The sequence below is a fragment of the Asparagus officinalis genome, chromosome 5, assembly GCF_001876935.1.
Source record: "Asparagus officinalis chromosome 5, Aspof.V1, whole genome shotgun sequence".
In the NCBI taxonomy this organism is placed as follows: Eukaryota; Viridiplantae; Streptophyta; class Magnoliopsida; order Asparagales; family Asparagaceae; genus Asparagus; species Asparagus officinalis.
The window spans coordinates 104,840,377-104,867,239 of NC_033798.1; the positions used below are offsets into that span (position 1 = coordinate 104,840,377).

Consider the following 26,863-nt stretch of genomic DNA (forward strand, 5'->3'; position numbering starts at 1 on the left):
AAGTCGCATTCAAGTGTTCAATGCATTTGAGAAGATAATGGATAACAACCCGGAAAAGTTTTATTTGTTAAAGTCACTTCCTAATGATGAAAAAAAGAGATTTTAGTCTCTTTATTCTTAAGAGTAGTTTCTAGTTGGATAACAAGAACCCCCAAATCTTTGAACCCATTTGAGTAAGTTCTCTCTTGGATTTCTTCATCTCGATGTTATTTGAACAATATTTTTGACTGAATATTTCTAGTTTTTTTGATGATTTCATTATGAATGCATTAGAGTTTGGTGATTTTGATAGATTCTTATCTAATTCAAGCAAGGAGTGCTTGTCTCTTCTCAAAGGTACAATTTTTTTTCATTTTATTGAGAATTTTGTTTTTTTATTTACTGTATACTTGATTATGCCTTTTTATTTACTGTATACTTGATTGCTCCTATATTGTAGATAAACTTGATGTATTAAATAAGTCATATATGCATCTACAGTCATAGATTCTATTTGAACATATTGTCACTGAAAAGTGTCCCCTTGTTGCAATTCAGACATTGATATTTGTATGGACTTACTCAATGAAAATTGAGTTATACCAGGTAAAAGGTATAATTTTCTTTTTTTCTTTTTTATGCCACTAAATTTTATCAATCGATTAATATTAAATCCTTAAAAAGTTCTTATGCTTAAAATAACTAGCTTGATTGTTAATCCATGTAAATGTTTGTTTCTAGATGCTTGTGTAATCAGTGTCTATGCTATTGAAGTAAGTCTCTTTTTCTGTCTGAAAACCTTTTACTATTGGTACCATTTCTATTAAATTGTTGATTTGAGAGCACCAGAAATAGGTCCCCACCCCTCTATTTTTGATACTCTGTATAATCTCGACTGCATGGACTTATCTCTTGATCATTTACGTTTCATGTTGATGACTATTTGGTTTATGCAAGTGACTGTATGTGACGCCCCTATTTTCACAAATGGCTGCAGCAAGGTGAACCCAGAGATGTTAAACCTGCCATACACCCACACCGTACAATAAAAAGTTTCACCAATCATAGTAATATCCTCTAGTGGAATCAAATAGAAGTGCATGTACAAAACAGGCAAAATATGAGAGAAATCAATACAATAGACATGATGTAGAAATATATATCTTATAAATGAAATCATGTCTCAAATAAACTAAACTGAAATACAACTGATCTCTGAAACAAATGTCAAATATTTAAAAATGAATCAACTGATGATCGTACTAAGGCAAACTGCATTTATATGAATACAAACTTTAATGACTGAATAGAAATATAAAACTATTGTGGAGTCTCTACTAATAAATCATACGACGATGACTATGCATGTACTCCGTCATCCTGCGACCCTCCGATGCTCTGAGCCGCCTGAAAGGAGAAATAGAATAAAAAGAAAAACAACAAGAGCGTCAGAGCGCTACAGCAAGATCACCTCCGTCCGTCCCCAGGGGAAGGGCTGCTAAATGAAGTGGATGCTCTATCTATTGAGCATAGTCTACCTAGATCATTTTTCCTGTATCTAATGGAATAATATTTAGACCTCTACAAGACTAGACGTAGTACGTCGAGCGAAATAATCCAAACAAGGAAACCCTTATGTATATATCATATGTCTCAAATTGTAGATAGCTAAATACTAATACCGAACTAAGAATAAACAATCTAAATGCAATTAATAATTAGAAACTCATAACACGAGACTGGTACGTCGAGCGAAATAATCCAAATAAGGAAACCCTCATGTATATACTGTATGTCTCAGGTAGTAAATTACTAAATATTAACCCTGAACTAAGCAACTGAAATATGACTGAAATGAAATAATAAAGTGAAATATCATAAACGATATCAGTATATGTGTATGCCTCGTGTACTCGAAATCATGAGTAACTTGGTAAAAGGCAACTCAACAATGAGTTGTATCACACTTGGTGTCCACCAAGGACTCAAAACAACTGGCTGACAATATTATCATTCTCTATAGTTTCTCAATAAATCATATACTTGTGTGAATCAGCAAATAGGTATCATCGCATAACCGTGCGGATCGACAAATATGTATCATCGCATCACCGTGCGGATCTACAAGTAGGTATCATCGCATCACCGCGCGGATCGACAAATAGGTATTATCGCATCACCATGCGGATCGACAAATAGGCGCATCGACTTCTGCGCATAAACATGCGGAAACAATAATATAGGTACATCAACCTCTGCGCATAAACATGCGGAAACAATGATATAGGTATATCGACCTCTGCGCATAATCATGCGAAAACAATAATATAGGTATACCGACCTCAACGCATAAACATGCAGAAACAATGATATAGGTACACCGACGCACTATCCCAAGTAGTATTGAGCTGTGCTCATCAACGATATTCACATACATATAAAAACTGTATAGACAAATCATATCTCATATGAAATTAAAACAATACTTATAATAATCCCATTTGGGATATCCGTGTGTGTGCTACAACACTATACATGTGTACTCATGATCATACGTGTATCATCGTGCAGCTTGAACCCCGCGTTCACGAAACAAATAATGCATGAATAAACAAAGCATATTAAAGAAAGAAGTAGGCCGGTTGACCCAAAGTTCATACTTCGTGGTTGCGATCTAACGTATGTAGAAACTCACTATATACAATACAACATCGAATCGGTCGACCGAAATATCCCGTCGATCAACCAGCAACGCGTGCACAAACGTGCACACACAAAACAGCCTCAATCGATAAACACTAACGTAGCCGGTGAATAATAATTTCGACGATGAACAGTAATCCCGATGGTGAATAATAATTCCGACGGTGAACAGTAACATCAGTGGTGAGTAGTACTCCCGACGATAAACAACAACTCCAGTGGTGAATGGAAATTTTGGATGTGGATAGTAACTCCAACAGTGAATAGTATTTTTTCGTTGGTGAATAGTGTTTTCCAGGAGTGAATAGTATTTTCCCAGAATGAATAGTGTTTTCGAAAATAAACAGTGGCTGTGGTAGTAAAATAGTGTTTCAGGTAGCGAACAGTGTTTTTCGACGGTGAACAGTATTCCCGTTGGTGAATAGTTTTTTTGGTGGTGAATATCATCCCGATCATATTTATTTCTACATTTTCGGATTGTATCTAAAATTCTATTCATCAATTTAGGGTCTAAACCATCAAAATTAAAACTAAATAGGATGAGATTAGAAAAAGATAATCTTACCTTTAGAAGTGGTTTTGATCCAGCAAACGGTTGATTCGTACGAAATTCCTTCACAAAAGTTATATATCTGGCCTTTCTCTACAACTTTGCTTTACAAAGTTTTTCGAAATTCTTGTTAGACCCTAGGGGGGGTGATTAGGGTCTCATGCTAATCTAATCCGATTTTATGCCGATTTAAAACTAATTCAAATATTATTCTTGCAAGATAGATATACAATATGTTATGAGCAAGAATATGCAAAATGAACAAATGGCAATATCCTAACAATGATATATAAGTGCGAGGATAGCAAACTAAGGGTAATATAAACACAAACAAGATAGTGGTCACTATGAACAATAGATAATGGCGACAAGAATGAAATGAACAATAAGCATAAGTGAGACGCCAAGACAATCACAAACACACAAAGATGATCATGGAGTTCGGACCTTCTGTCCTACGTCTCCGCTCCCCACTCCCGGGGAGAAATCCACTATCACATTGAGTTTTCTACGCTTATCCGAAAAACGTTTACACATCACAATATGGTTTTCTAGCTAATCGAAAACTCTACAATCTCACACTCTTGTAATCACACTTTACACCCTTTTAGTGTTAGCCTCTATCCCATGTCTCCTTCAAGTGTTAGGAATTGTAACCTACCTCTAGACATTACCACCTACCTCACTCTTCTTGGGACGACCCCGTCTCTCACCACACACTCCTCTCGGTGTATAAGTATATTACAAAATGTATCTCATAATAAAGCTCTCAATACAACAAATTTATTCTCTAAATAGATGAGAACTCAATATAGGCTCACTCTCTAAGTCACACAATCCCACAACCCAATTATACAATGTATGTAAATACAATACGCTCAATGGTTGTGTGTGTAAACAAAGAGAAATAAAATTAAACTCAATTAAAGTCTAGCAAATATAAATATGACAATATAAATGTAAACAAGCTAGATAATTGAGTTGTAGCAAATATAAATATGACAATATAAATGTAAACAAGCTAGATAATTGAGTTGAGAAAACTTCTCTAGAACAAGAGAGATGGAGATGTGAAGTGGAAAGCTCAAACCAAAGATGATCTCCTCTTCTTGTGAAATAATCTCCACAAACTTAAAACTTTAAACCCTCACTTAAACAAAACTTAAACTCTTGTAAAAACTTATTTAAAACATCTCTTAGTAGTAGAAAATAGTTATGATAATAGGGTATATATAGGGTAGAAGAAAACAACCCCAAAAAAGCCCAAAACCCCACAAAAAAATCAGCAAGTTACCGTTACTGTGCAACGGTAACTTCGACGGTTGACCACGGCTACTGTAGTGGTTGACCACGAGAGCCAGAATGCTCTCTGGACTACATATGGTCGACTGTGGTGGTCGATTTACTGTAGCACGGTCGACTGTAGCGGTCGACCTTGAAAAACTGACAATTTCAGAAGCTAGAAAATTACATATCTGACTTTGTAAAATCAATTAAAAATAGTAAATCAACTTTAAAAATTATGAAATTTTGAGTGAAGTTTCTACACATGTATATGAACATGTTAGAGAAAGAATTTCTTAAATATCGCTTCCTATTTGTGAGAAATAATTATTTAAACACAGATATATAGTTTCTGAAAAACTGCTGAAAACTCGTTTTTGTAAATTCAACTAAAAATAATAAAACAAATCCAAAATTAGTAAAACTTGGGAAAATATTTGTATATATGATGATAAATATGTAAACAAAGAAAATTTGAAAATTGCATTTTCCAATTGTGAAAACGCATCTATTTTGTAAAAACATGCACGAACATGTGCACAAACATAAACTTATTTAAAACTTGATTTTGTAAATTTAATTAAACATAACAAATTAATTCCAAAATTAATAAAACTTTAGAAAACATTTATAAACATGAAATTGAACATGTTAGAAGAAGAATTTCTAAAATTGAATTTCTTACTTTTGAAAACTCATATATTTTGCAAAACTTTTAAATACATGTGTACATAAACTTCTTGATTTTTGACCATTGAGTTAAACAATATTTTGAAATATTATAAAATGATTTTATAGACTTAATAGAATATGCATATAAAGTTTGTTAAGTCCAAAAACCAATAACTCAATATTTTATCAAAATTACTCAAAATCAAGAATTGTGTGTATGTGTGATATTGAGCTCAAAGTATTAACACACAAGTATAAATCCTAAACTAATTTACCCAAGCTAGTTTGGTCTTAAACATGCTTGACTTGGTAAACTCGCGGATGAAGCTTGAACTTAAATCTTTAATTTGGATTTGCATAGCTTCACTCCACTATTCCGCCAACCTCCATTGGATATGGTCGTGAATGCTTGATTCCATCCATCCTCCAACACATCGTTTGTCTATAATAAATGGAAAAAAACAAATACTAGACAAACAATATTAGTCATAAATTATTTGTTAAATATCATCAAAACAAGAAGGCCAACAATTCTATAAATTTTTTTGGGGGTTTTGAGGGAGAGGGCAGCTCTTCTCACGGGAATGGGAAAGGAGAAATGAAATGAAGGAGAGAGATGATGATTATATATATATATATATATGACGTAAGCCTCACATCTATCTAATCAACAGAAAAATTATTAAAAATACAAATGCGACAGATTTCAGCAGACTCGCGATACCAATGCTGAAACTATGAATCAATCTCAAATAGATTCCAATCTAATCCATTCATCCCAAAATAACCACCAATCATAATAAAACTCATTTATTATTATTTATAATAATATTTTCAAAAATTTTGGGGTTTTACACTGTATGAAACATTAATGATGATTTTATATAGCTGACTTGCTGGAATGAAGAATCTGAGATATATTCTCCTGATGTAGATTGATGATTGTTCTGTATATAATCCATGTCATTCAATCTTATCTACTAAATCTTCTGGAAAAAGAGAAGTAATGAATTTCACAAGTCCAACATTGTGGATAAACTTGAGAGATTGAGTAGCAATATGGGCCTTATACATTCATACATTCGATGATCATAGTATAATTGGAAATCTCTTCCTTGTCACATTGCAGGCATCAAACCTTTTATCGATTCACTCATTGAAGCTCGCATGTTGTCACTGAATTTTACTATTATATATAATGAAAAAATTGAAGAAGTTTACGTGCTCTAAAAGTTTAATTTGTCATCTACATTTTGGTTTAATTTGTTAACTTGTTAGCTTGATTAAAAAAATTGGTCTGCTCATTTTCTTTGTAGGTTTTGAGCTCATGTAGTGATGACATATGAATTACTCTTTTGTTACTACGGATAGGGTCTATCATATGAGCACTTGTGAATTCTCAGTTGTAATTTTTTTACATCGAGGATACTTCTCTTCTCACATGCTATTCAGTTTGCAACTCTTTGTATTTTTTCTTATTAAAAGGATACTTCTCTTCTCACATGCTATTCAGTTTGCAACTCTTTGTATTTTTTCTTATTAACATTTTTCTTGGTATATCAAAGACCAAATTGACTATTCAGTTTGCAACTCTTTGTATTTTTTCTTATTAACATTTTTCTTGGTATATCAAAGACCAAATTGACTACGTAATTGTCAGTTGTACCTGCATTTGAGAAGATAATGAAATTGTTACTTATTTGCTCTGACGTCAAATTATTCTCACTTTGAATATGTGTGAAATATGAAACAAGCCTCAAGTGTTTTTCAGCCTGGATATCTGTGAAATATGCAATGATAATGTATTATTTAGATGTTTTTTTTGTAAGATACATGATATGTTTGTAGAGTTTTCTTCATTTTCATTTTGTTGAAAGTCTTGCAAGTTATGATGGGTAATGAATTTGAAAACTTAGCAGATGTAGCTATCATTGCCAAAATTAGCTAAATTTATATTTTTTTGATTACTATTTTACATATCACCATTGCATTTGATGTAAACAAGATGGGTTAAGAGAATAAATTTTCATCAATTTTAAATTCAACTTCATGTATAATAAAGTACCCGAACACTAGATTTTGAAATCAAAGATTTTAAATACTTTTATTTAATAAAGATATCCAAACAAAAGATTTTTTAAATTATGAATTTCAAATCTTAAATTTAAAATTCCTTAATTTTAAATCAACTTTTCATATCCAAATCAAATTCAAACGCAGCCTTAAATGATTTAAGTAACTCACTTCAAATTATTAACCATTTAAGGGATTAACATCGAAGGAAAAGCCCATAAAAAGCCCAACAAAAAAGTAAAGCGCAAAAGAAATCCGGAGAACAATTCTGTGAATACAAAACCCCTCCATCAAACTCTCTCCCTTGGAGTCTGAGATCAGATCGAGCTTCAGCCATGGGCGAATCTCTAGTGAAGCAGGCAAAGTTTCAAAATTTCCAACTTCCATCTCTCTCTTTCTTCAAGTACCAATCCTTTGCCTAACTTGAACTTTGTTTTCCCATCAGATTATCGAGAATCAAGTACTAACTGTAGCCAAGGCAGTGGAGGACAAGCTCGACGAGGAGATCTCCGCCCTAGATCGCCTCGATCTCGACGACATCGAAGTGTTGAGAGAGAGGAGGATTCAGCAGATGAAGAAGATGGCGGAGAAGAGAAGCAAGTGGCTTGCTCTTGGCCATGGCGAGTACACTGAGATCTCTGAGAAGGATTTCTTTGCTGCTGTTAAGGCTAGCGATCGCGTTGTCTGCCACTTCTTTCGCGAGAATTGGCCTTGCAAGGTATTTTTTTGGTAAAAGTTAATTCTAGGTGATAAATCTGTAGATACTTAAAACTAGGCTATTGAAATGGGCATTTCCTTTGGCGATGGGTTTTCCCCCCGATTAAGCTTGGGACTGAATTCACCGGATGAGGTTAATAGTAGCATGTTTGGGGATTATAATTTGTAGGGTTCCTGCTAATTAATACTGAGAAGTTCTTTATTATGAATATTCTGTGTGTCAAGAAAAGTTTGAAGGTTTTCGGTGTTTATTGCACTCAACACCTTTTCAAGATAATGATATAGAAAGAACATGATTTCTTTCTGTCTTAAGCTTATTATGATAAAGCATATGAAAATTGGTTCAAGATCCTGAAGCCAAATAACCTTTCTAACTTGGGAATTTAGGAATTCGATCGTGACACTTGATTCCTTGGAAAGGCAAGCTGGTAGTATAGTTGTTCATGTGCATAAACTATCCACGGCTCAAATTATGTGATTGAACCATGGACGGATCTAGCATATGAAGTGTGGTGTCAAGCGTTACCACCCAAAATTATTTGTAGACTGAACTTATTAAGTAAAGTGACACTCCAATGGCCAACTTATGAAGTATATGTGAACTTATAAAATAAAATGACACCTCCAAATCATTTGTATAGTGAGTAGTGAGCCATTAATTCTTAATGGCCAAATCTAAAAATAGAATAACCAGAGGAGCTATTAACTTAAATGGCCCAGTTTACCACATATCAAAGAGCTTCCGTCAATTTTGAAAAAAGGAAAATAGGTATGTAAGTTTACATTTAAAAGAATGTATTAACTAGATTTTTTGAATGGATGCTGTTATGCTGCAATTTCAAAACATGAAGACATATAAGGGTCAATTGTAATTGTATATAGTTAAATATCTTTTTTATCTCATTAAAATTCATGAATGTACTCAATGTCAGAGAAAAATTAGTAATATCTCTTTGTATATAATGTGACACCACTATTATGAATTTATGGCTCCACCACTGGATTGAACTCCAATTTTATGTCAAATAATCAAGGGAATCATCCAGTATTATGGATCACTCTAATTTCCAACTCCATCTTGAGAATGGTCCTCTGACTCTCTTTAATTGCCTCAGACAAATTTCCTTTTAATTCATCTTTCTATCTTCTCCTCTAAATGCATGTTATGGTAAATTATACTTTTGTCAACTCAATTACTGCTAACTTTCACTATTATGCACACAAATGCTTATTTTATCTCTTTTTTATTTTAACGCATCCGTATCTGGTTTTCTTTATGCTACTTTACATTTCGGCCACTCAATTCTTGCTGACTCTTCTTTTCTTCTAATTTCTGTTTATCTAGCTGTCTTAAGTCATTTGGATCTCACCAACAAGTACATATCTTGGTATTCTTTTTATTATGGGTAATTTTTTTATTACAATAGAATTTGGGTGATTGGCAACACATTGCCTTATTAAAATCTTGTTTCTTCACCTGCTTTCCTCCTAACACACGCTGAATAAAGTGTTCGTTCTGTCTTTACTAGTTCAAGAACCATAAGCTCAAGCATAGGCATTGGCTTGTTTTGCATAAGATCATATTTGTATGAGGGACCTCCTTTTTATCCGCCACTATCTTTTGATATGGGTAAACTACACAAATCCATATGGTATTATGCTGAACTTGGTCTTTATACATTTAACATAGTTAATTAGCAAAACAACCCCCGCTTATATCTAGGTTTGATTATGATACCTTGTTTACGTTATTTTCAAAGAGACGCCTATATGACTTGCCCTCACATCAAATGGCATGTGTATGCCAAGCGAGGTGGGAAGCGAGGTGGCAATTCATATGTATTTTATTTGTTTAATAAAAAAAGTGAATAAAATCATTGAATGAAGGTAAGAACAGTTGGAGGATTTAACCTCTCATTCATTTAATTAACTTAAATGTTAGCTTGTGATTCCTTTTCTTTCCAAGGATTATAAGCATGCGGATCAATGGATGTAAAAGGCCTATGATAAAGGGTTTGCAAGTATGAAGACTTCGGTTGCAAGAGGATGCCTTGGAGGACGACTAGAGTTCGTCTATCTTAAAAATAAGTTTTGATGTTGTCTAATTGGTTGTATCATGTTTTGAGATGGTTATAAGGGATGATATTTCATGACTTTTAACTGATAAGATTTACTAAACCTCTAGATCTTAGAGTACTAACGTATTAGAGTCATGAAAATAACATTAGGAAATCAAGTTTGTCTAGAACATAAAACCCACACTCTGGATAGAACTCCAATTGGCATAACACCTTAAAAAAAACCCTGCTTTCCATGACAGGTGCCATTTACAAGCTATTGATTGTGCTACTGATTACATGATCTTTTCTGCAGGGAAATGGGGGATCAGTGTGTAGGTTGGTTGTCTGATTTATTTTCTCTTGATATCAAAAGATAAAGTTCAACTGTTATCATTTTGTCACTTGAGCTCCATAAAATAAGGCTATGAATCATAATTTACAAAAGAAAGGCCTAACAAATCCATTTATCAATGTGATGTGAACCCTTTATAATTTGTGCATATTCTCCTAGTACAATTATCCTTGTTATATGACCCGTGGTATCGTTTCATACTAAAAAAGTAAGAAAACTTCTTTGTCATTGTCTCATTTGGTGGATTTCTTCAGTTTGACTCTTGGTTTTACATGTGCCTCGTAGCTGATTTCTATTTCCCGTATCAAACCTATCAGTTTCATCGACCTTTTCGATCTTTTTCTTTAGTCTAACAGAGTTTTAAGGATCCTAGAGTTATGGAAACTCTTCCCTTTCCTGGAATTTCGTCGGTCATGAATTTAGCACTGACCGAGGGATGGTTCTCAATTTGATACCCGAGGGACAATCAGTTTTAGAACTTTGTCTAATTTTTCCCTGTAGCTCTGTAGCTAAACAGTCTGGCGGAAAAGACTTAAGAGGATTATGATGATGATCTTTACATTGCCTCCTATGGAGCATGGGATTTTGTCTTGTTAGGTATAGTGGTTAAGATAATCCTTTAAATTTCGATCATATATTCTGAACGTGTTATTTAGTCCTTTCTACTTTTTTTGAGAGAATAAGTTGCAGCCTCCAGATTCATTTGCAGATTGTGAAAAGCCTTTGTGACTATGATATAATAGTAGTCAACTTGTGCTATTGGTGAAATATGGTGAAGTTGTTCATATATTTTTCGTCACTCATTCTCATGGTCTCTTTGGTTCTTATATATTATAGTTAAGTTTTTTTTAATATACATCGTGAACTTCTTTTGTAGCTATTGTTACCTATGAAGAAAAAAGGACAAAAGCAAAATGCATCCTCCATATTTCTACTGGAACCTATGGATATCAATTAGAAACTTATAAGAAATGTTAACTAGTTCAAAAGAAATAAATAGAGAGGATTAAGTAAAACTACCAACGAGCAGTACTCCTGTTACTAGAATATTTGGGCTTGGGCACCAATATATCCAAAACAGTCAGATCTTCTACAGAGTCAAAGTAAGATGGTTGGGCTTGGGCACCAATATATCCAAAACAGTCGGATCTTCTACAGAGTCAAAGTAAGATGGAGCAGGTCACGTATGAAATTTTTTTTCCTATACTTTTCTTTTCTTCTAGTCATCTGTTAGTTCCAGAACACGGGTCCATTTTGGTCAAGCAATAAAATTGAGTTAGTTTTGCTGCCAGGTCCTAGAAAGGACATGAAACTTTTAAGTTTTCATGATCACTGCATATACAAGGGTCTAATAGGAACAATCCAAGTGTCTTATGTTTGGATATCTTGAACTACCAGCTAAAGGGACAACCTTTATTCAGAAAATGCATTTTGAGAATAACAGTCCTCTTAAGGGGCTGTTTGGTTTGCTGCTGTTAGAAGAAGAGAGTATTAGTTTAGTCTCACAAGCTAACTTGTAAGTAATCCATCTCTATAAATAAAGTATAGAGTGAGTGGATAACTCTCCAATAGTCTCTTTTCTCTCCAAACTTTAACATGATATCAGAGCCTCCTAAACCCTAAACCCTAACCCTAATTCCCGCCGCCACTTGTTCTAACCCTAACCCAAATTCCTAAACCCTAGCCGCCGCCTCTCCTCTCTCTCGAAACCCTAGCTGTCAAAGATCAAATCCGTCGTTGCCTGCTTCGTCCGCCACCATCGCCACTTGCTTTGTTTGTTGCCACTTGCTTCCTTGACAACTTGAATATCTTACCTTGCTCGGTGTTTTCTCGAGTTCAAACTTGGATTTGATCTTGAGAAGAGTGTTTATCTTACCTTGCTAAGATATTCACTTTAGTTTTTGTCTCCACAATCGAAACATCAACGTCAAACCCCCTTCATGTTTGACTCGGATCGTTGAATCGGTGGTCTATGGAGGAAACTCCAGATCTATATCCACTTCAGCGATCCGATCTTCCTCAACAACTCTCGCCCGCCGTCGAAGATCGCCGCAACTATGTCCCTTTATTTTCAGATCTGACTTAGAACTGCGAATTATTCTCCAAAATAATAATAATAATAATAATAATAATAATAATAATAATAATATTTTTTCGGGTTCTTGAATTTTAACCTTCGAGTTTCATGTAACCTTCGGACTCTTGCATTTTAACTTTCGGGTTTTTGTATGATAATCTTCGGGTTCTTGCATTGTTAACATCCGGGTGCTTGGATTTGTTCAACTTGTGGAGGGTATCATCTTGATCTCTACTCGTTTGTTTCATGATAGCCGGATCTGAGGAACTTAAGAATTCTGAGTTAATGGTCCAGACGAAAGTTTCAAAGATATTTTCTAGTAGAATCACTGATCGAAAACTTGATGGAATTAGCTATTTTCAGTGTAAGCGTGTTATTAAAATCTACGTAGCAGGCCGAGGTAAAACTGGTTATTTTTTGATGGACCCTCCTTCTTTGACACCAGAGTCTTGGACATTAGATGATAGTTTCCTCTTACATCGGATTCTTAATACTACAGAGCCTAAAATTCAGGATTTAGTCCTTCATTGTATGACAATGAATGAACTTTGGTGTTTCTTATAAGATCTTTACGGGGGTAACATTAATCTTAATCGAGCATATGAAGTTATTCAAGAGCTATTTCGTAAGAAACAGAATGGTAAACCCATGGATGATCATTATGGTGAGTTCAATCGTCTGGCTGAGGAACTCCGTCAGATTTTTTCTATTACTGGGAATGTAAAATATATGCAAAATTAATGAAATAAACTTATGATACTCACCTACTTAGGTATCCTAGATTCCATTTATTCCACTGCTCGACCACAAATCATAGGGAGTTCCGCCATTGGTTCTTTGACTGAGACTTATCACTTTTTGAAGAACGCTATCCCTGCACAGCCACTTACATCCACCGCGGATCGTTCTGCGCTTATCACTCAGAGTTGACAGTCTTATGGACGAGGGGGTCATACTGGTGGTCCTGGAAGAGGTAGAGACAACTTTGAAGGAGAGCAGGTTACCACACTGGTCGTTCTAGGGGCTGAGGTGGTCAACGAGGTGGCCGTGGAGGTCCATCTCAAGACAGACATACTAATAGCGATGTCTCAGTAAAGACTTGTAACTACTATCACCAATCAGGACATCTCAAATATAACTGTCCCGAATTGAGAAAAAAGAAGGCCAATGATGCTTACATAGCCGCTCAGGATAACTTCACCTCATCTGATAGTGAAAATCAATTACATTCAATCTTTCAAGATGCGGAGTTGCAGCATTAATTTCAGCAATTTCAATTATTCTAACAGCACCAAAGTTCACAACCATCCTCCTCCTCTTTATCCACTACTCTCAAAAGTGCAGTTATATTAGTACCTCTTTATCTTTACTTACATCGTCTTCGTCTCATACTTGGATTATAGATATAGGTGTCACTGATCATATGACTGGGAATCAAGGTATTCTGCCCTCTTTTTCTCATACATCTAATTCAATTATATTAGCTGATGGTTCATGTACATCTGTTTAGGGTGTCAGTAACACTAATCCTACATCTAGTCTCCCTATTTTCTCCGTGTTCTAGCTTCCTAGATTTCTCTATAGCATTTTTTCTGTTAGTAAGATTATTATATTACTAAATTGTATTGTGACATTCTTCCCCACGCATTGTGTCTTTTAGGATCTGGTCATGAGGAAAATGATTGAGACATGACATGAGCAGAACAACCATTATAAACTGGAGCGTCAAACATTTAGCTTGTATTGAAAACTCATCAGCTCTACAATACTATTGTTAGCTAGGGCATCCCTCTCTCTCTGTTCTCAAGCTTCTAAATCTTCAGTTTAAATTTTTTTCCTTTTTAGAGTGTGAGTCGTGTTAACTTAACAAACACCATCGTGTATCTTATCCTAATCGAGTCAATAAGAGGGCTGCAAAGCTATTTGATTTTGTTCATTCTGATTTTGGGAGTCATGCCCAATAACTTCTAAATTGGAATTCCGATACTTCGTCAGTTTTGTAGGTGATCACTCTCGTGTTACTTGGATTTATCTTCTCAAGTCTAGGTCTGAAGTCTTTTCTACATTTAAACTCTTTTATTCTGAAATAGTCAATCAATTCAAGACTTTGATAAATTTTTTTCTATTTGATAACGCAAAGGAATATTTGCCTGGTAACTTTACTAATTTTCTTGAACAACATGGAATTCTCTATCAGTCTTCTTGTGTTTACACTTCTCAACCAAATAGAGTTGCTGAACGAAAGAATAGACATCTCCTTGATATTGCTCGAACCTTGCTCTTTCATCCACGTTCCCAAAGAGTTTTAGGGGAAAACTATCCTAACAACATGTTACTTGATTAATCGAATGCCCTATTCTGTTCTACAAGATAAAATTCCTTTTAAAGTTCTATACCCCAACGATGATCTCTTTTCGCTTCCTACAAAGATTTTTAGTTCACTGTGCTTTGTTCATAATCACAGTCCAAACAAACAAAAATTTGACTCTCGGTCTATTAAAGACATTTTCTTGATTACTCCCGAAAACATAAATGTTACAAGTGTTTCTGTCCATCACTCAACCGTCTTGTGTTATCTGCTGGTGTAACATTCTTTGAAGACAAACCTGGTTATTCTAGTTCTCCAACTCTGTTATCATCGGATGAGTATGACTATTTAATCCTACAAGAGACATTGGTTAACGGATCCACTGACAATACTATTTGCGCTACTGGTAAAGATTCCGCTCGGTTTAATGACCCAATTCAAGTTTATCATCGTCGTTCTGCTCCTAAGCCAACGTCGACCTCAACACCACGTCCTCTGCCAGAAGAACCAGAATCAGTAAGTAAAAATTTTACCCCCTTCTGCGAAAGACCTTCCTATTGCACTTCGAAAAGGGACACAAAATTATACTCAACATCCTATTTTTAACTTTGTCTTTTATGATCGCCTCTCCTCCATATTTCGATCTTTTGTAACTTTCCTCGACTCATATTTGGTTTTCAAAAATGTGTCAGAAGCCCTGTCTATTGCAGGTTGGAACCAAGCGATGCAAGACGAAATGAGGGCCTTACGACAGAATGAGACTTGAGATTTGGTCTTACTTCCACTAGGAAAGCGGCTCGTCGGCTGTAAGTGGGTGTACACTATCAAATTGAATCCCGATGGAACTTTGGCACGCCTGAAAGCCCGATTGGTTGTTAAAGGCTATTCGCAGGTGTATGGCTTACATTACTTAGATACATTCTCTCCAGTGACAAAAATAACATATGTTTGGATTTTTATCTCATTAGCAGCGACAAATCACTGACCACTTCATCAGTTGGACATCAAGAATGTGTTTTTTAATGGTATTCTAGATGAGGAGGTTTACATGGAGCAACCACCAGGTTTTGTTGCTCAATGGGAGAATGTGAAGGTGTGTAGGCTGAAGAAATTACTTTATGGTCTGAAGCAATCTTTGAGAGCCTGGTTTGGACGTTTTACATCGGTTATTTAGGAATTTGGGCTCTGTCGTGCACAGAAAGATCACTATGTCTTCTAGTGATTTTTTAGAATGGGAAACGAATTCTGCTTGTTGTATATATAGATGACATTGTAATTACAGGGGATGATGCTTCTGGTATTGACAGCCTAAAGAAGCATTTACAGACACATTTCCAAACCGAAGATCTTGGTTCCCTAGAATACTTCCAAGGCATTGAAGTTGCAAAGTCAACGAAGGGTATTTTTTGTCACAAAGAAAGTACATCCTGAATATGCTTTCAGAAACTGGGATGTTAGGATGTAGAAACAGTGATTCTCCAATGTATGTGAACTCAAAACTACTATCAGATCAGGGGGAGCTTCTTGAAGATATTGGACATATAGAAGATTGGTGGAGAAATTGAATTATCTGACGGTGATCAGACCTGACATCATATTCGCAGTCAGTATTGTGAGTCAATTCTTGTCCGCACCAAGAACTACTCACTTGGATACAGTAATGAGAATTTTGAGATACTTGAAGAAGGCTCCACGACGAGGAATTCTCTACTCAGATCAAGGACACACCAGAGTTGTAGACTTCTCTGATGCAGATTAGGCTGGATGTCCTTTTGATAGGAAATCAACTTCTGGATATTGTGTCTTTCTCGGAGGAAATCTAGTGTTATGGAAAAATAAGAAGCAAAGTGTTGTATCTCGATCCAGTGCAGAATTAGAATACAGAGCTATGGTAAATGTGACACTAGAGATTGTTTGGATCAGAGACCTATTGACAGAAATTGGTCTCCTTCCAGAATGTCCCATGGATCTATATGACGACAATAAAGCAGCAATTCATATTGATGAGAATCCTGTGTTTCATGAAAGAACTAAGCACATTGAAGTCGACTGTCATGTAGTCCGCAAGAAGCTCGAGGATAAAATCATCACGATAAAACATGTATCGACAGTAGATCAGTTAGCAGACATTCTTACAAAACCACTTGGTCGAACACGGGTTGACTTTATTTGTGACAAGTTGGGCATGCATGATATATATGCTCCAGCTTGAGGGGGAGTGTTAGTAGAAGAGAGTATTAGTTTAGTCCCACATTGCTTGTGAGACTAACTTGTAACTAATACATCTCTATAAATAAAGTATAGAGTGAGGGGATAACTCTCCAATAATCCATTTTCTCTCCAAACTTTAACAGCTGCAAAATTAAATTGCAGCAGATATTGCATGCAACATTGGTTATAGGAAATCACTTTCAATTTTGATGTTTGGCTTTCTACAATTATATTGCAGGAAATGTGTTTCCAAATGCATGTTTATTGTTTGGTTGAAAACCAATTATGCAAAAGCTACAAAATTTTTTCATGTAAGGAAACTTCGGTATATATGATTCTCCTATTTAGATATAATAAAATTTTGAGGTGGAATTATTTTTGTTTTTTAATTCATTATTTTAACCTTTAGCTTTTCCTTCCACCAAACTGGCTGTAGCATTTTTTTTTTTTGCAAAATGCAAGTCCATTTACCTTTCCTAATTACATAGTTGTAAATCAAACAATGTGTCTACAAATCCGATTGCTCTATTTACATTTGCAGTTCTATTTCCATCCAACCAAACAGCCCCAAAATGTTCCTTCACCTACTATTTCTCTTCCCTTTTTTACTCTTTTTTTGTGCATTGTCAGTGGCTGTACTAAATATTTTAGTATGCTTGCCTTGTCATCACTAGAGAAAAGATCAGGAAGTTTAACCATATCCATGCCTAGAAAGTAGAAACATCAGAAAATGATAAATAAATCAATTGTTGCAGTTAGAAGCCTTTGAATTAAAGATTGAGTTTTTAGTTTATTTGGAACTTGTTTTTAGAAGGTTAAATTCACTGTATTCCCCAATGAACCGTTGTGTGAATTTGACAGAAATATCCTAGTTTTCTAAAACTGGGTCCAGTTGATTCTTCGACTCAGTGCAGTTTGTAATTTCAAAGTCACTTCTAGGTTTTGTGCAGCTTCTTAAACTTGAATCCAGGTTCAAACTTTTTGTTTCATGAGTTGAAATGGGACATTGTTTTTGTTTTTGTTTTTCTTTTCCATTTTCTTTCTCTCCAAGATGATTCTTGTCCTTTTCAATGGTATTTATCCTACCTAATAAGGAAGAAAAGAAAGAAACAAATTTTACATTGTTTTTCACTTTTTTGTCCGAGACTCCAGGTTTAAGCACAGTTATACCTCCCTTCACCACATCCCCCAGTCCTCAAACCCACCCCTCTCACTTCCTCTCAATGTTCTGCCATGCCCTTCTGTTACTAATCATTTCTATAGTGTAGCAGAGTACATGCTTTTGTTTACTGCAATTACAATTTAAATGTGTAAGATAACTCTGTTATTGTTGGACTTTTAAACTCTTGTTGCCTAATATCCAGTTCACGTCCGCAACAACAAGAAATACAAATATATCTATTTTTTGGGGCCGGTTACATGAGTCATATTCTTCCATTCGGTTTGGCTTAGGGCTACCTCTTATAGCAAGTTAACCACTATTATATCCTTCTTAATATCTGCCAATCATGTTTTGTTGGGCTTTCCTCTAGTCCCCTTGCTTCATTGATTATAATATTGTCGTCTTTTCTAAAAAATGCATTTTGTGGCTCTATTACACGTGACTAAACGATCTCAGTTAATTTTCGCTCATTTTATCCTCAATACGGACGTCCTCTAACTATGTATGGATGAACTCATTGGTTGTCCTGTCTTTTAGTGTATTTCTGCAAGTCCATCATAACATTCTTCTTTTTTGTTGCGCCCATGTTTCCATCTATATTCTGATTTTCTAATTCTTCATTTCTGAACAAGTGTTTAGTAAATCTTATTATTGATGCCTGGTTCTATTGCTGATCTGGACCACTACTAGTGTCTATTAGGAGAATTCTTGAATTAGACTCGACAATTAGGGAACCTTTCTGGTTCGGTAAATAATTTTTTCCTGATGGACTTTGGCCTTCAATTTCAATTTCTATTTCTGATCTGGTCCAATGCTAGTGTGTAGTTGAAGCAAAACTCTTGAATTAGACTATGACTACTAGAGACCCTTTTCTGCTATTGGCATTATGTGAATGTTTGCGAATGATTATAACACATGGCATGATTTAACTTTTATCCTTTCTATGTTTAAGAGACACCCCTTTTATATCCAGCATTCGTTAAAAGCAAAAACACTGTCATAGATCAAACTGGAAAAGACAAGTCATATTCCTCTGTAACAGTCTTTTGTATGTCCTACTCGCTTTTGTGTTTCTTTTTTATTTACTTGTAATAACCCAGAAGTGTCTAGAGTTCAATACAATGATGAAGCAAGAGTACTGATATCATGGCTTTTGTTTCATAATTATAGATATGTTGCTGTTATTGTCACCACTATCCTCATTATTTCCACTGTCATCATTTTCATTAACGTGCAAGGTTTTTCCAAAACAAGGCTTGTTATTGAGGGAAATAAAGAAGTTTGGCAAAGGATTGGCCAATTCTCATGCTGATGCGAGCTTCTGTTGTTTGTGACTTTTTACCATACTATTGTCTGGATAATTATGGGCAAGAAAGGTAAATGGGATGATCTAGAAGGGAAGTTGTCGGGCAAGGAGGTCCTGTTAGTCATGAATGCTTATGGAATTAGGAACCAACCAAACACCCCTTCACCTAGCTATATCAGAAAACATCTGGGTGGAAAATCCTACATCATGTCTTCATTTTTGTTTAGGCTCAAGGTCTTTTCCACTCATAAACAAGGCCATTCACAAAGAAAATTTACTAAGTTTGGCAAAGGATTGGCAAACTCAGTTGCAATTCTTGTCTGGGTTAATTAAGGACAGGAAAGTCTAACTAGATAATCTTTGAAGGAAAGTAGTTGGGTAAGGAGGTCCTTTTGGTCCTTCATTGCGTGCTCATGAATTAGGAAACAGCCAACCTCCCCTTGTGACCAATATCAGAGAAGTTTTGAATGGAAAATTATGGAAATTAGGTGTAGGATTGACAAGCCAGGTTATTAAATAAGTGTGTGCAAGCAGATATCTCCGGCATCTTATACTTTGAATAACAAATCATAAAATCGATACTCTAGGTGTTGTTTTAAGATCTTTTTCTCACATTGATTGGTATCTATGCAAGCAAAATATTTATGCTGGTAGTATTATTTTCTGGCTCTTACATGACAAAATGGAGGTTATGAATTTCAATTGTTCGCTAGATTCTGACTAGAATAATTTTTCTATGCTTAAAATGGTTCTTTTAGGCATGCACCGTGCAGAAATACTTTACCAATATACTTCCATGTTGGCAGTTGGTGTCAGTTTTATGTGTTCAAGCATTTGTAAGTCGAATACTCTCTTTTCAGGAATAAAGTACTTGCATCATTTCCTATGTAGAACTGTGTATATATCCACTATTCTGAAGTCCCAGATTCTATTCTATATCCACTATTCTGAAGTCCCAGATTCTATTCTTTCTTTACTTGATCCCCACTAAGAATACAACGTGTCATGACACGCTTTTGCGGATGGCCTGCCGTGTTAAGCTCATATGCTTTTATATCTCTGCAGACATCACATTTTCAAGTGCATCAAGAATTCTAGTTCTAGTTTCAAATTTGGATTCTTGCAGGTAATTGACAAGCATTTGAGTATTCTAGCAAAGCAACATATAGAGACACGCTTTATAAAAGTTCATGCTGAGAAAAGTCCATTCCTTACTGAGAAGCTGAGGATAGTTGTACTACCGACCCTTGCTCTCGTAAAGAATGCCAAAGTAGACGATTATGTGGTATGAGATTAAAACCTTGTAAATATTAGTTTTTTTTTTGGGTATAGATCTTATTTCTACAGTAAACATGTTTCCAGGTGGGATTTGATGAACTTGGAGGTACTGATGAATTCAGCACTGAAGATCTGGAGGAGAGGCTCGCAAAGTGTCAAGTTATTTCATACGATGGTGAATCCTCCATAAGCAAAATCAACTCAGACACAAGCAAACGAAGCGTTCGACAATCAGAAATTTCTAATGAATCTGATTCTGATTAGTTTGAGGTAATCACATTTTGCTGATGCTCAGAAGCTGGCGTTGAGATTCTACAAATTGTATGCCTAGTTTACTATCGCTTTTGCATCCCCCTCTTTGTTTAATTCTCCATATTTATTAGAAGAGGTTCGGTGTAACAGGACGTTATTATTAAGCTTATAGTAGCGTGTTGTATCTTTGGTTAGTTACAGAACCAGTTGTGAAGTAATGGAGGGTGCATAGCTTCTGCGTGAAGGATAATGCATATACTTCCTAGCAGCCCTCGTGAACTTTGTGATCCAATTTTGACATCATAAAAATAAAAATGAAAGCTCAGCAAAATTCGTCACTCCCTAGCTTTTCTTATGACCTGTTTCATGTCGTCCCTAGGCTATTGGCGTGCTTACAGAAGTAAGGTGATCTCTAGCCCAAACAAATTAACTTCACATGGTTTTAGGCTCTCAGAAGCAAAACGGTTGCCTTTTGTGTCTGATACTGTTAAGCTACTTCACTAAACCCTTAGGAAACCTGACCTCAGATGGAGTTCGATTTTGGTGGGTCAACTGGCTATGTGTTGAGATTAACTTCGTTATGCTTATCGCAAAATTTGAAGCGACCAAGATTACAAATCTTTTGTCTAGTCAAACTTACAGGCCGTCAAACTCCATTATAATTCAAACCCAAGTACCTTTTCTTTAATTTACATGTATGTCATGCTCAAAAGTGCATATATAATTTGGATACATTTTGTATCTGTCAGTCGGGTTCTAGTTGGATATGGGTCGACTTGGATCGGGTTAGAATGGGAGTCATCTAGCGTGACCCTAGCTCGATTAAACTTTTGCTTACCCCAATCCAAATTGAAAAATCTCAATTCATCCATATCTTTATGAATTTATTTGGTTCAACAAGGTGGTGGCCAAGTTGCAACATTACACAAACCATGCAGGGGCGTAGCCAGTAAAGGCTTGCTCTGGGCAGCTGCCCAGGGCAAGAACCGGCTACGCCACTGCCCATTAAGCCATCTAGTTAACAGACTACATAATTAATGATCGAGTTCGGGTGTTTGAATAGGTCCCTCATCATTTCTAATTGCAACATAGTCCCTCCGATCTCATTGTTAGCTTGTAGTCCCCTTAATTCTTTAGTTTTCTTGCGGTACAGTCCTTCTCTCATTATTAGCTACATCCAACAAAACCCCGAGAATCCCAACAAGACAAACACTTTTCCATCCTCTCGGAGTAGCGTCGCAAGATCTCCATGCCCCACACATTGTCAATCTGACGATGATGGCGTCCCTAACCCCAGGGGCGTAGCCAGTAAAGGCTTCAGGGCAAGAACCGGCTACGCCACTGCCCATTAAGCCATCTAGTTAACAGACTACATAATTAATGATCGAGTTCGCTCGGTTAAAGATATGTAAATAAGACAGAGAAGAGTTCGTTAGGTGTTGTGGTGGTTTTCGAAGTACCTTATCCATAATGGGCACAAGTTCTTGTAGCTTCCCCATGCGTTCACTGATCCGAGTCCTCCTCACCTAAATTACTAAGCATGTCAGATATATAAATTGGCAAGTAATTAAAGAGTTAGTTTAATTAACTTTCTAACCAATAGCAGTTAATATATCCTGAAACTGCAGGAACTTTTCTATGGACGCCATCTCCGACGATGTCTTCGGCAAGCTGAACTGATGACTCAAACCTCCATTCCTCACCTCCTTTATTTTTCGCTCAAGGCAAAAAATAATCCTAGCTACACCACTACCTAACCCTAACCCTAAACCTAAACCTAACCCTAACCCTAACCCTAACCCTAACCCCCTAAACCCTAACCCTAACCCTAACCCTATATAACCCTAACCCTAACCCTAATCCTAACTGATGCGGCATAAACATGTACCAAAAAGGTTGCAAGTGCACAACCGTGTCAAGTTATAGTATTTAAGATATCGATCCCACGAGGAAGGTGTTTTGTAGGAGAAAATAGAAAATTGGTTCTTATTTTGTGTGCGTGACAAATAGGAGTGATAAGTGAATGTGATTGTGAAGAGATTGAGAGGGTGAAAATGGTATGTAAATAGATGCAAAGTGTAAGTGAGAGTGGATTTGAAATGAGTATGATCAATAAGGTGAGAAGGAAAAATGAATAAAATCAAGAAACAAATAAAAAAAATCAAGAATGAAGAACAAAATTCTAGAATAAAAGAAAATGCAAGAAATTAAAGATGGTGGATTCAATTATAGATATGGATAATCTAAAATTGAACCCACTTCTTAGAAAATGGTGATTCCCTAGAGGGTTCTAGCCTAAAGGCGAATCAAACAAAATAAAAGTAAACAAAAAGAAAAACTAAACCCAAGAGGGTTCTAGCCTCAAGGTGAATAGTATAAGAAATTAAAATCTAACTACAAAATAAAGTGCAAAATCTAAACTACAAAATAAAATTGCAAGAATTAAATGCAAGAAAATAAATCTACTCTATAAGCATGAAATAAATCTAAGGCAAGAGGGTTCTAGCCTCTTGGCTATTTAACAAGAAAATAAAATCTAAACTACAAGCATAGAAATAAATCTACACTAATAAGCAATAAAGAGAAAAAGAAAAGAAATGCAAACCTTCAAATAATTCTCCATCTTCATCTTCATCTTCATCATCCAATAAAGAGAAGAAGAGAAAAATTTAAAGTGGTGAAAAAATTATTATTATTAATTGTAACAAAAAGTTACAATTTTGGAAGGCCTTATCAATTAAGAGTAGCACTCCTCTCCAAAAGAAGTTACAAAAATTTTCACACCTCTAACCCCTCACTCTCAACCCCTATTTATAGTAAACATTAGTGAATGAGAGCCATTGGATCAAACTTGAGCCCCAAGAATGCAATTTCGGCCGTTGATGAAATCTGGAGGACTTCGCATCGATACCGGCATCGATGCCTGCACCGATGCTGGCATCGATGCCCTAATAAAAATTCTGACTTCACGGTTGGCTTCGTCTCGTCGAGATAGGCGATTTTCATATATTATATGTTAAATTCCGCCTTCCGGATTGGGAGATATCGTCGTTTCTTTGTGGTCAACCATTTTGAATATGATTTCTTTTCATATTGGATTTTTGATTTTCTCCGGCTTCTACAGGCTACTCGGCTTGATTCTGGGCTTTTGGATAATTTGGAAATTGATTTTCCAATGGGATTTTTTGCTTCATTTCTTCATTTAATCAATTGGTTTTTGTTGAGAAATGAGAGTTTGAGACTTATTCTTCATTAACCTGCAATTAAAGATAAAAACAATTATTAGTAGTATATTTATTCATATAAAATAGATAATGAGGGTATAAAACTGTAATAAAATATGATTATCAAATACCCCCCACACCTAAACTTTTGCTAGTCCTCTAGCAAAGAAAAAAAAAAGAAAAAGAAAAATCCTAACTCACTTTCGCAGGAATCGCGGTTGTATTTAGCGTATACAACAAGCCTTTAAACCCCTAGGTTACCCTAGTGGACGAGTTATAGTCTCGTGAGGGTTTGCAGTGAATATACCCACAAAATTCGGTCAACTTGCCAAATTAAAGAAGTCAGTAAATAACTAAATTCATCTGATAACTTTTAGATAATCTAATTGGAGCCAGTTATCACTCAAGAAAACATTTTTATATATAACTCTAAGGTATATTTTTAAGAAAATCTTCTCATTGTAGCAATACAAAACCAAGCCAAACTTAGAAATTTAATTTAAAAGTTTTGAAAAGAACATGCTAACTTTTTGTTTTAAATAATTTTCAAGTTGCTTGATTTAAAATATTTTCCAAGACTATATATACAACTATAAAACATTTATTAAATTTTTTATTTTTTATTTTTTATTTTTTTATTTGTTTAAAACTCTTTCATCCTTGGTGATTTTTTTTTCTACTTTAACGGGTTTTTTAAGTGACCTTTTAACGAGTTTTGGGCCAATGGATCCCCACCCAAATAGGCTTAGGTCATTAAGTATGGAAATACTCCTTGGGCTTAATTACTCGGTCAGCTTAGGCTTTATAAGATAGAATCACCTTGAATTCAAGAGTTTTTTTTTCGTTTTTGGTGCCCATTTTTCGCACTCCTCTTTTTTTTTTTTTGTATATAAAATTATTTTCAACTCTAAGTTAGGCATGCAAAAATTTCATTATTTTAAATAAAAGTCCAAGTTAAGGCTTAAGTAAAGTATACTACTTTGAAAATCATTTCTTAATAAATTTATTTAGAGTTATCATAAAAGATGAACTTAAGTAAATAACCAACTAGAGATTAGAAAATTTCAAATTTATCAAATAAATCAATTATTACATAACTCTATCAATTTGGCAAGTGACGATATTTTTATAAATTTTTTTTAAGGAAAAAAAAATGACAAAAATGCACTAAAAATATAAAATAAAGAGAAAAAAATAACTAATTCCCACCCCCACACCTAATTTTTTAAGGAAAAGGAAAAAAATGACAAAAATGCACTAAAATTGTAAAATAAAGAGAAAAAAATAACTAATTCCCACCCCCACACCTAAATTTTGCATTGTCCTCAATGCAAACTCTATGATGCATAAAGTAAAGCAGATAAGAAGTAAAGCACTTACATTTGGTTCGCTGATAAAAATCTGCAATTACCTTTGGTCTGAGGAGGAGGAAATCAAACATTTATTCTTTTCTTGTTTTTTTTTCTCTTTTTTCTTTTTTTTCTTTTTTAACAACTAGACGAAGCTCTGCCCAATTTTTCAGCAATCAGATCTGATCGACGGTGGTCCACGAATAAACCCCGGCACAGGCAAAGATCCCATGCAAGCAGAAGACCAATAAACGATCTCTGTGTTTGTTTGATAAAGTTGTAAAATTTTTTTTGTTTTCATTGTGTAAAAGTCTTATAAAAAGACTGATTTTTGTATTCGTTGTAAACGTCTGAAGTTTGTAATGAATCTCGCAATGAAACAAGCAACTTTCTCCGCAAACAATTATCAGGAGAAGAATGAATTAGAACAAGAATTTGTCTTAAAGGTGTTCTTTCCTGATTATCGACCTGTTTTCCTGACTGTAGTGCATTCATTTGAGTGTCCTTAGGATTGACCACAGGTTGACTCAGAATTTCTCCTTCCTCTACTTCACTTATGGCACTAGCTAGTTGATCAATATGGGTTTCTAATCTAGCTAGGGCTTGAATGTTAGAGTTAAGTATGAGTTCGGTTGATTGCATAAAGGAGTTCATCGTGTAGGATGTTTGAGTTAACATATCCGTGGCTAGTGTGGAGGCCTTAATAATGATTTCAAAACCTTTTTCCAAAAAATTGAGACGTTCATCATGATCTGTATAACATATCTGTGGCTAGTGTAGAGGCCTTAATAATGATTTCAAAAACTTTTTCCAAAAAATTTAGACGTTCATCATGATCTGTATCAAGAGGAGTGTGAGTTACAACTTGATGATGAGGAGACTGATTTTGATGTGACAGATTGGGTTGTTGAAATTGTGGATGAGAATTAAAAGGAACTGTGTTTTCCCTAGGAAAATGTTGGGTCGAAGAGGGAGTGAAGTTTTGAGTTCCGGAGTGGTTTCCCTGATTCCATGCAATGTTTGTGTAACTTGCCCAACCTGGGTTGTAGGTTGGAAAAAATGGATCATTTACCGAATACTGATATGGACTCTCTACAAACTCCCGAGCTTCATTGGAAATTTCAATCCTATTGGGATAACATAAATTTTGAAAAACTTGTGGATTAGCCATTTGTTCAAAATGAATTTGTTGATGTGTATTGTCCCTAATCCACGTTTTGCATGCACCAAAAACAATTACTTTTTATATAATTTTTTTTTTTGTTTTGGAAAAATAAAAGTTAGTTTTTTTTTGAAGAAAATGGAA

At 35.2% G+C, this 26,863-nt stretch overlaps 1 protein-coding gene across 1 annotated transcript; it reads left to right on the forward strand.

Annotated features, from left to right (window-relative positions):
* On the forward strand, nucleotides 7,498-21,252 carry LOC109840493 (thioredoxin domain-containing protein 9 homolog). Its single transcript, XM_020409165.1, has 4 exons — nucleotides 7,498-7,620; nucleotides 7,707-7,979; nucleotides 20,581-20,739; nucleotides 20,817-21,252. The coding sequence occupies exons 1-4, from the start codon at nucleotides 7,597-7,599 to the stop codon at nucleotides 20,994-20,996; spliced, it is 636 nt and encodes a 211-aa protein (XP_020264754.1). The 5' UTR covers nucleotides 7,498-7,596; the 3' UTR covers nucleotides 20,997-21,252.

Bases quoted from the DNA above. Each gene is read 5' to 3' on its own strand.
- LOC109840493 (XM_020409165.1), top strand. From the start codon at position 7,597: ATGGGCGAATCTCTAGTGAAGCAG. The intron at 7,621-7,706 runs GCAAAGTTTCAA...TTTTCCCATCAG, and splicing joins GCGAATCTCTAGTGAAGCAG to ATTATCGAGAATCAAGTACT. The intron at 20,740-20,816 runs GTATGAGATTAA...ACATGTTTCCAG, and splicing joins CCAAAGTAGACGATTATGTG to GTGGGATTTGATGAACTTGG.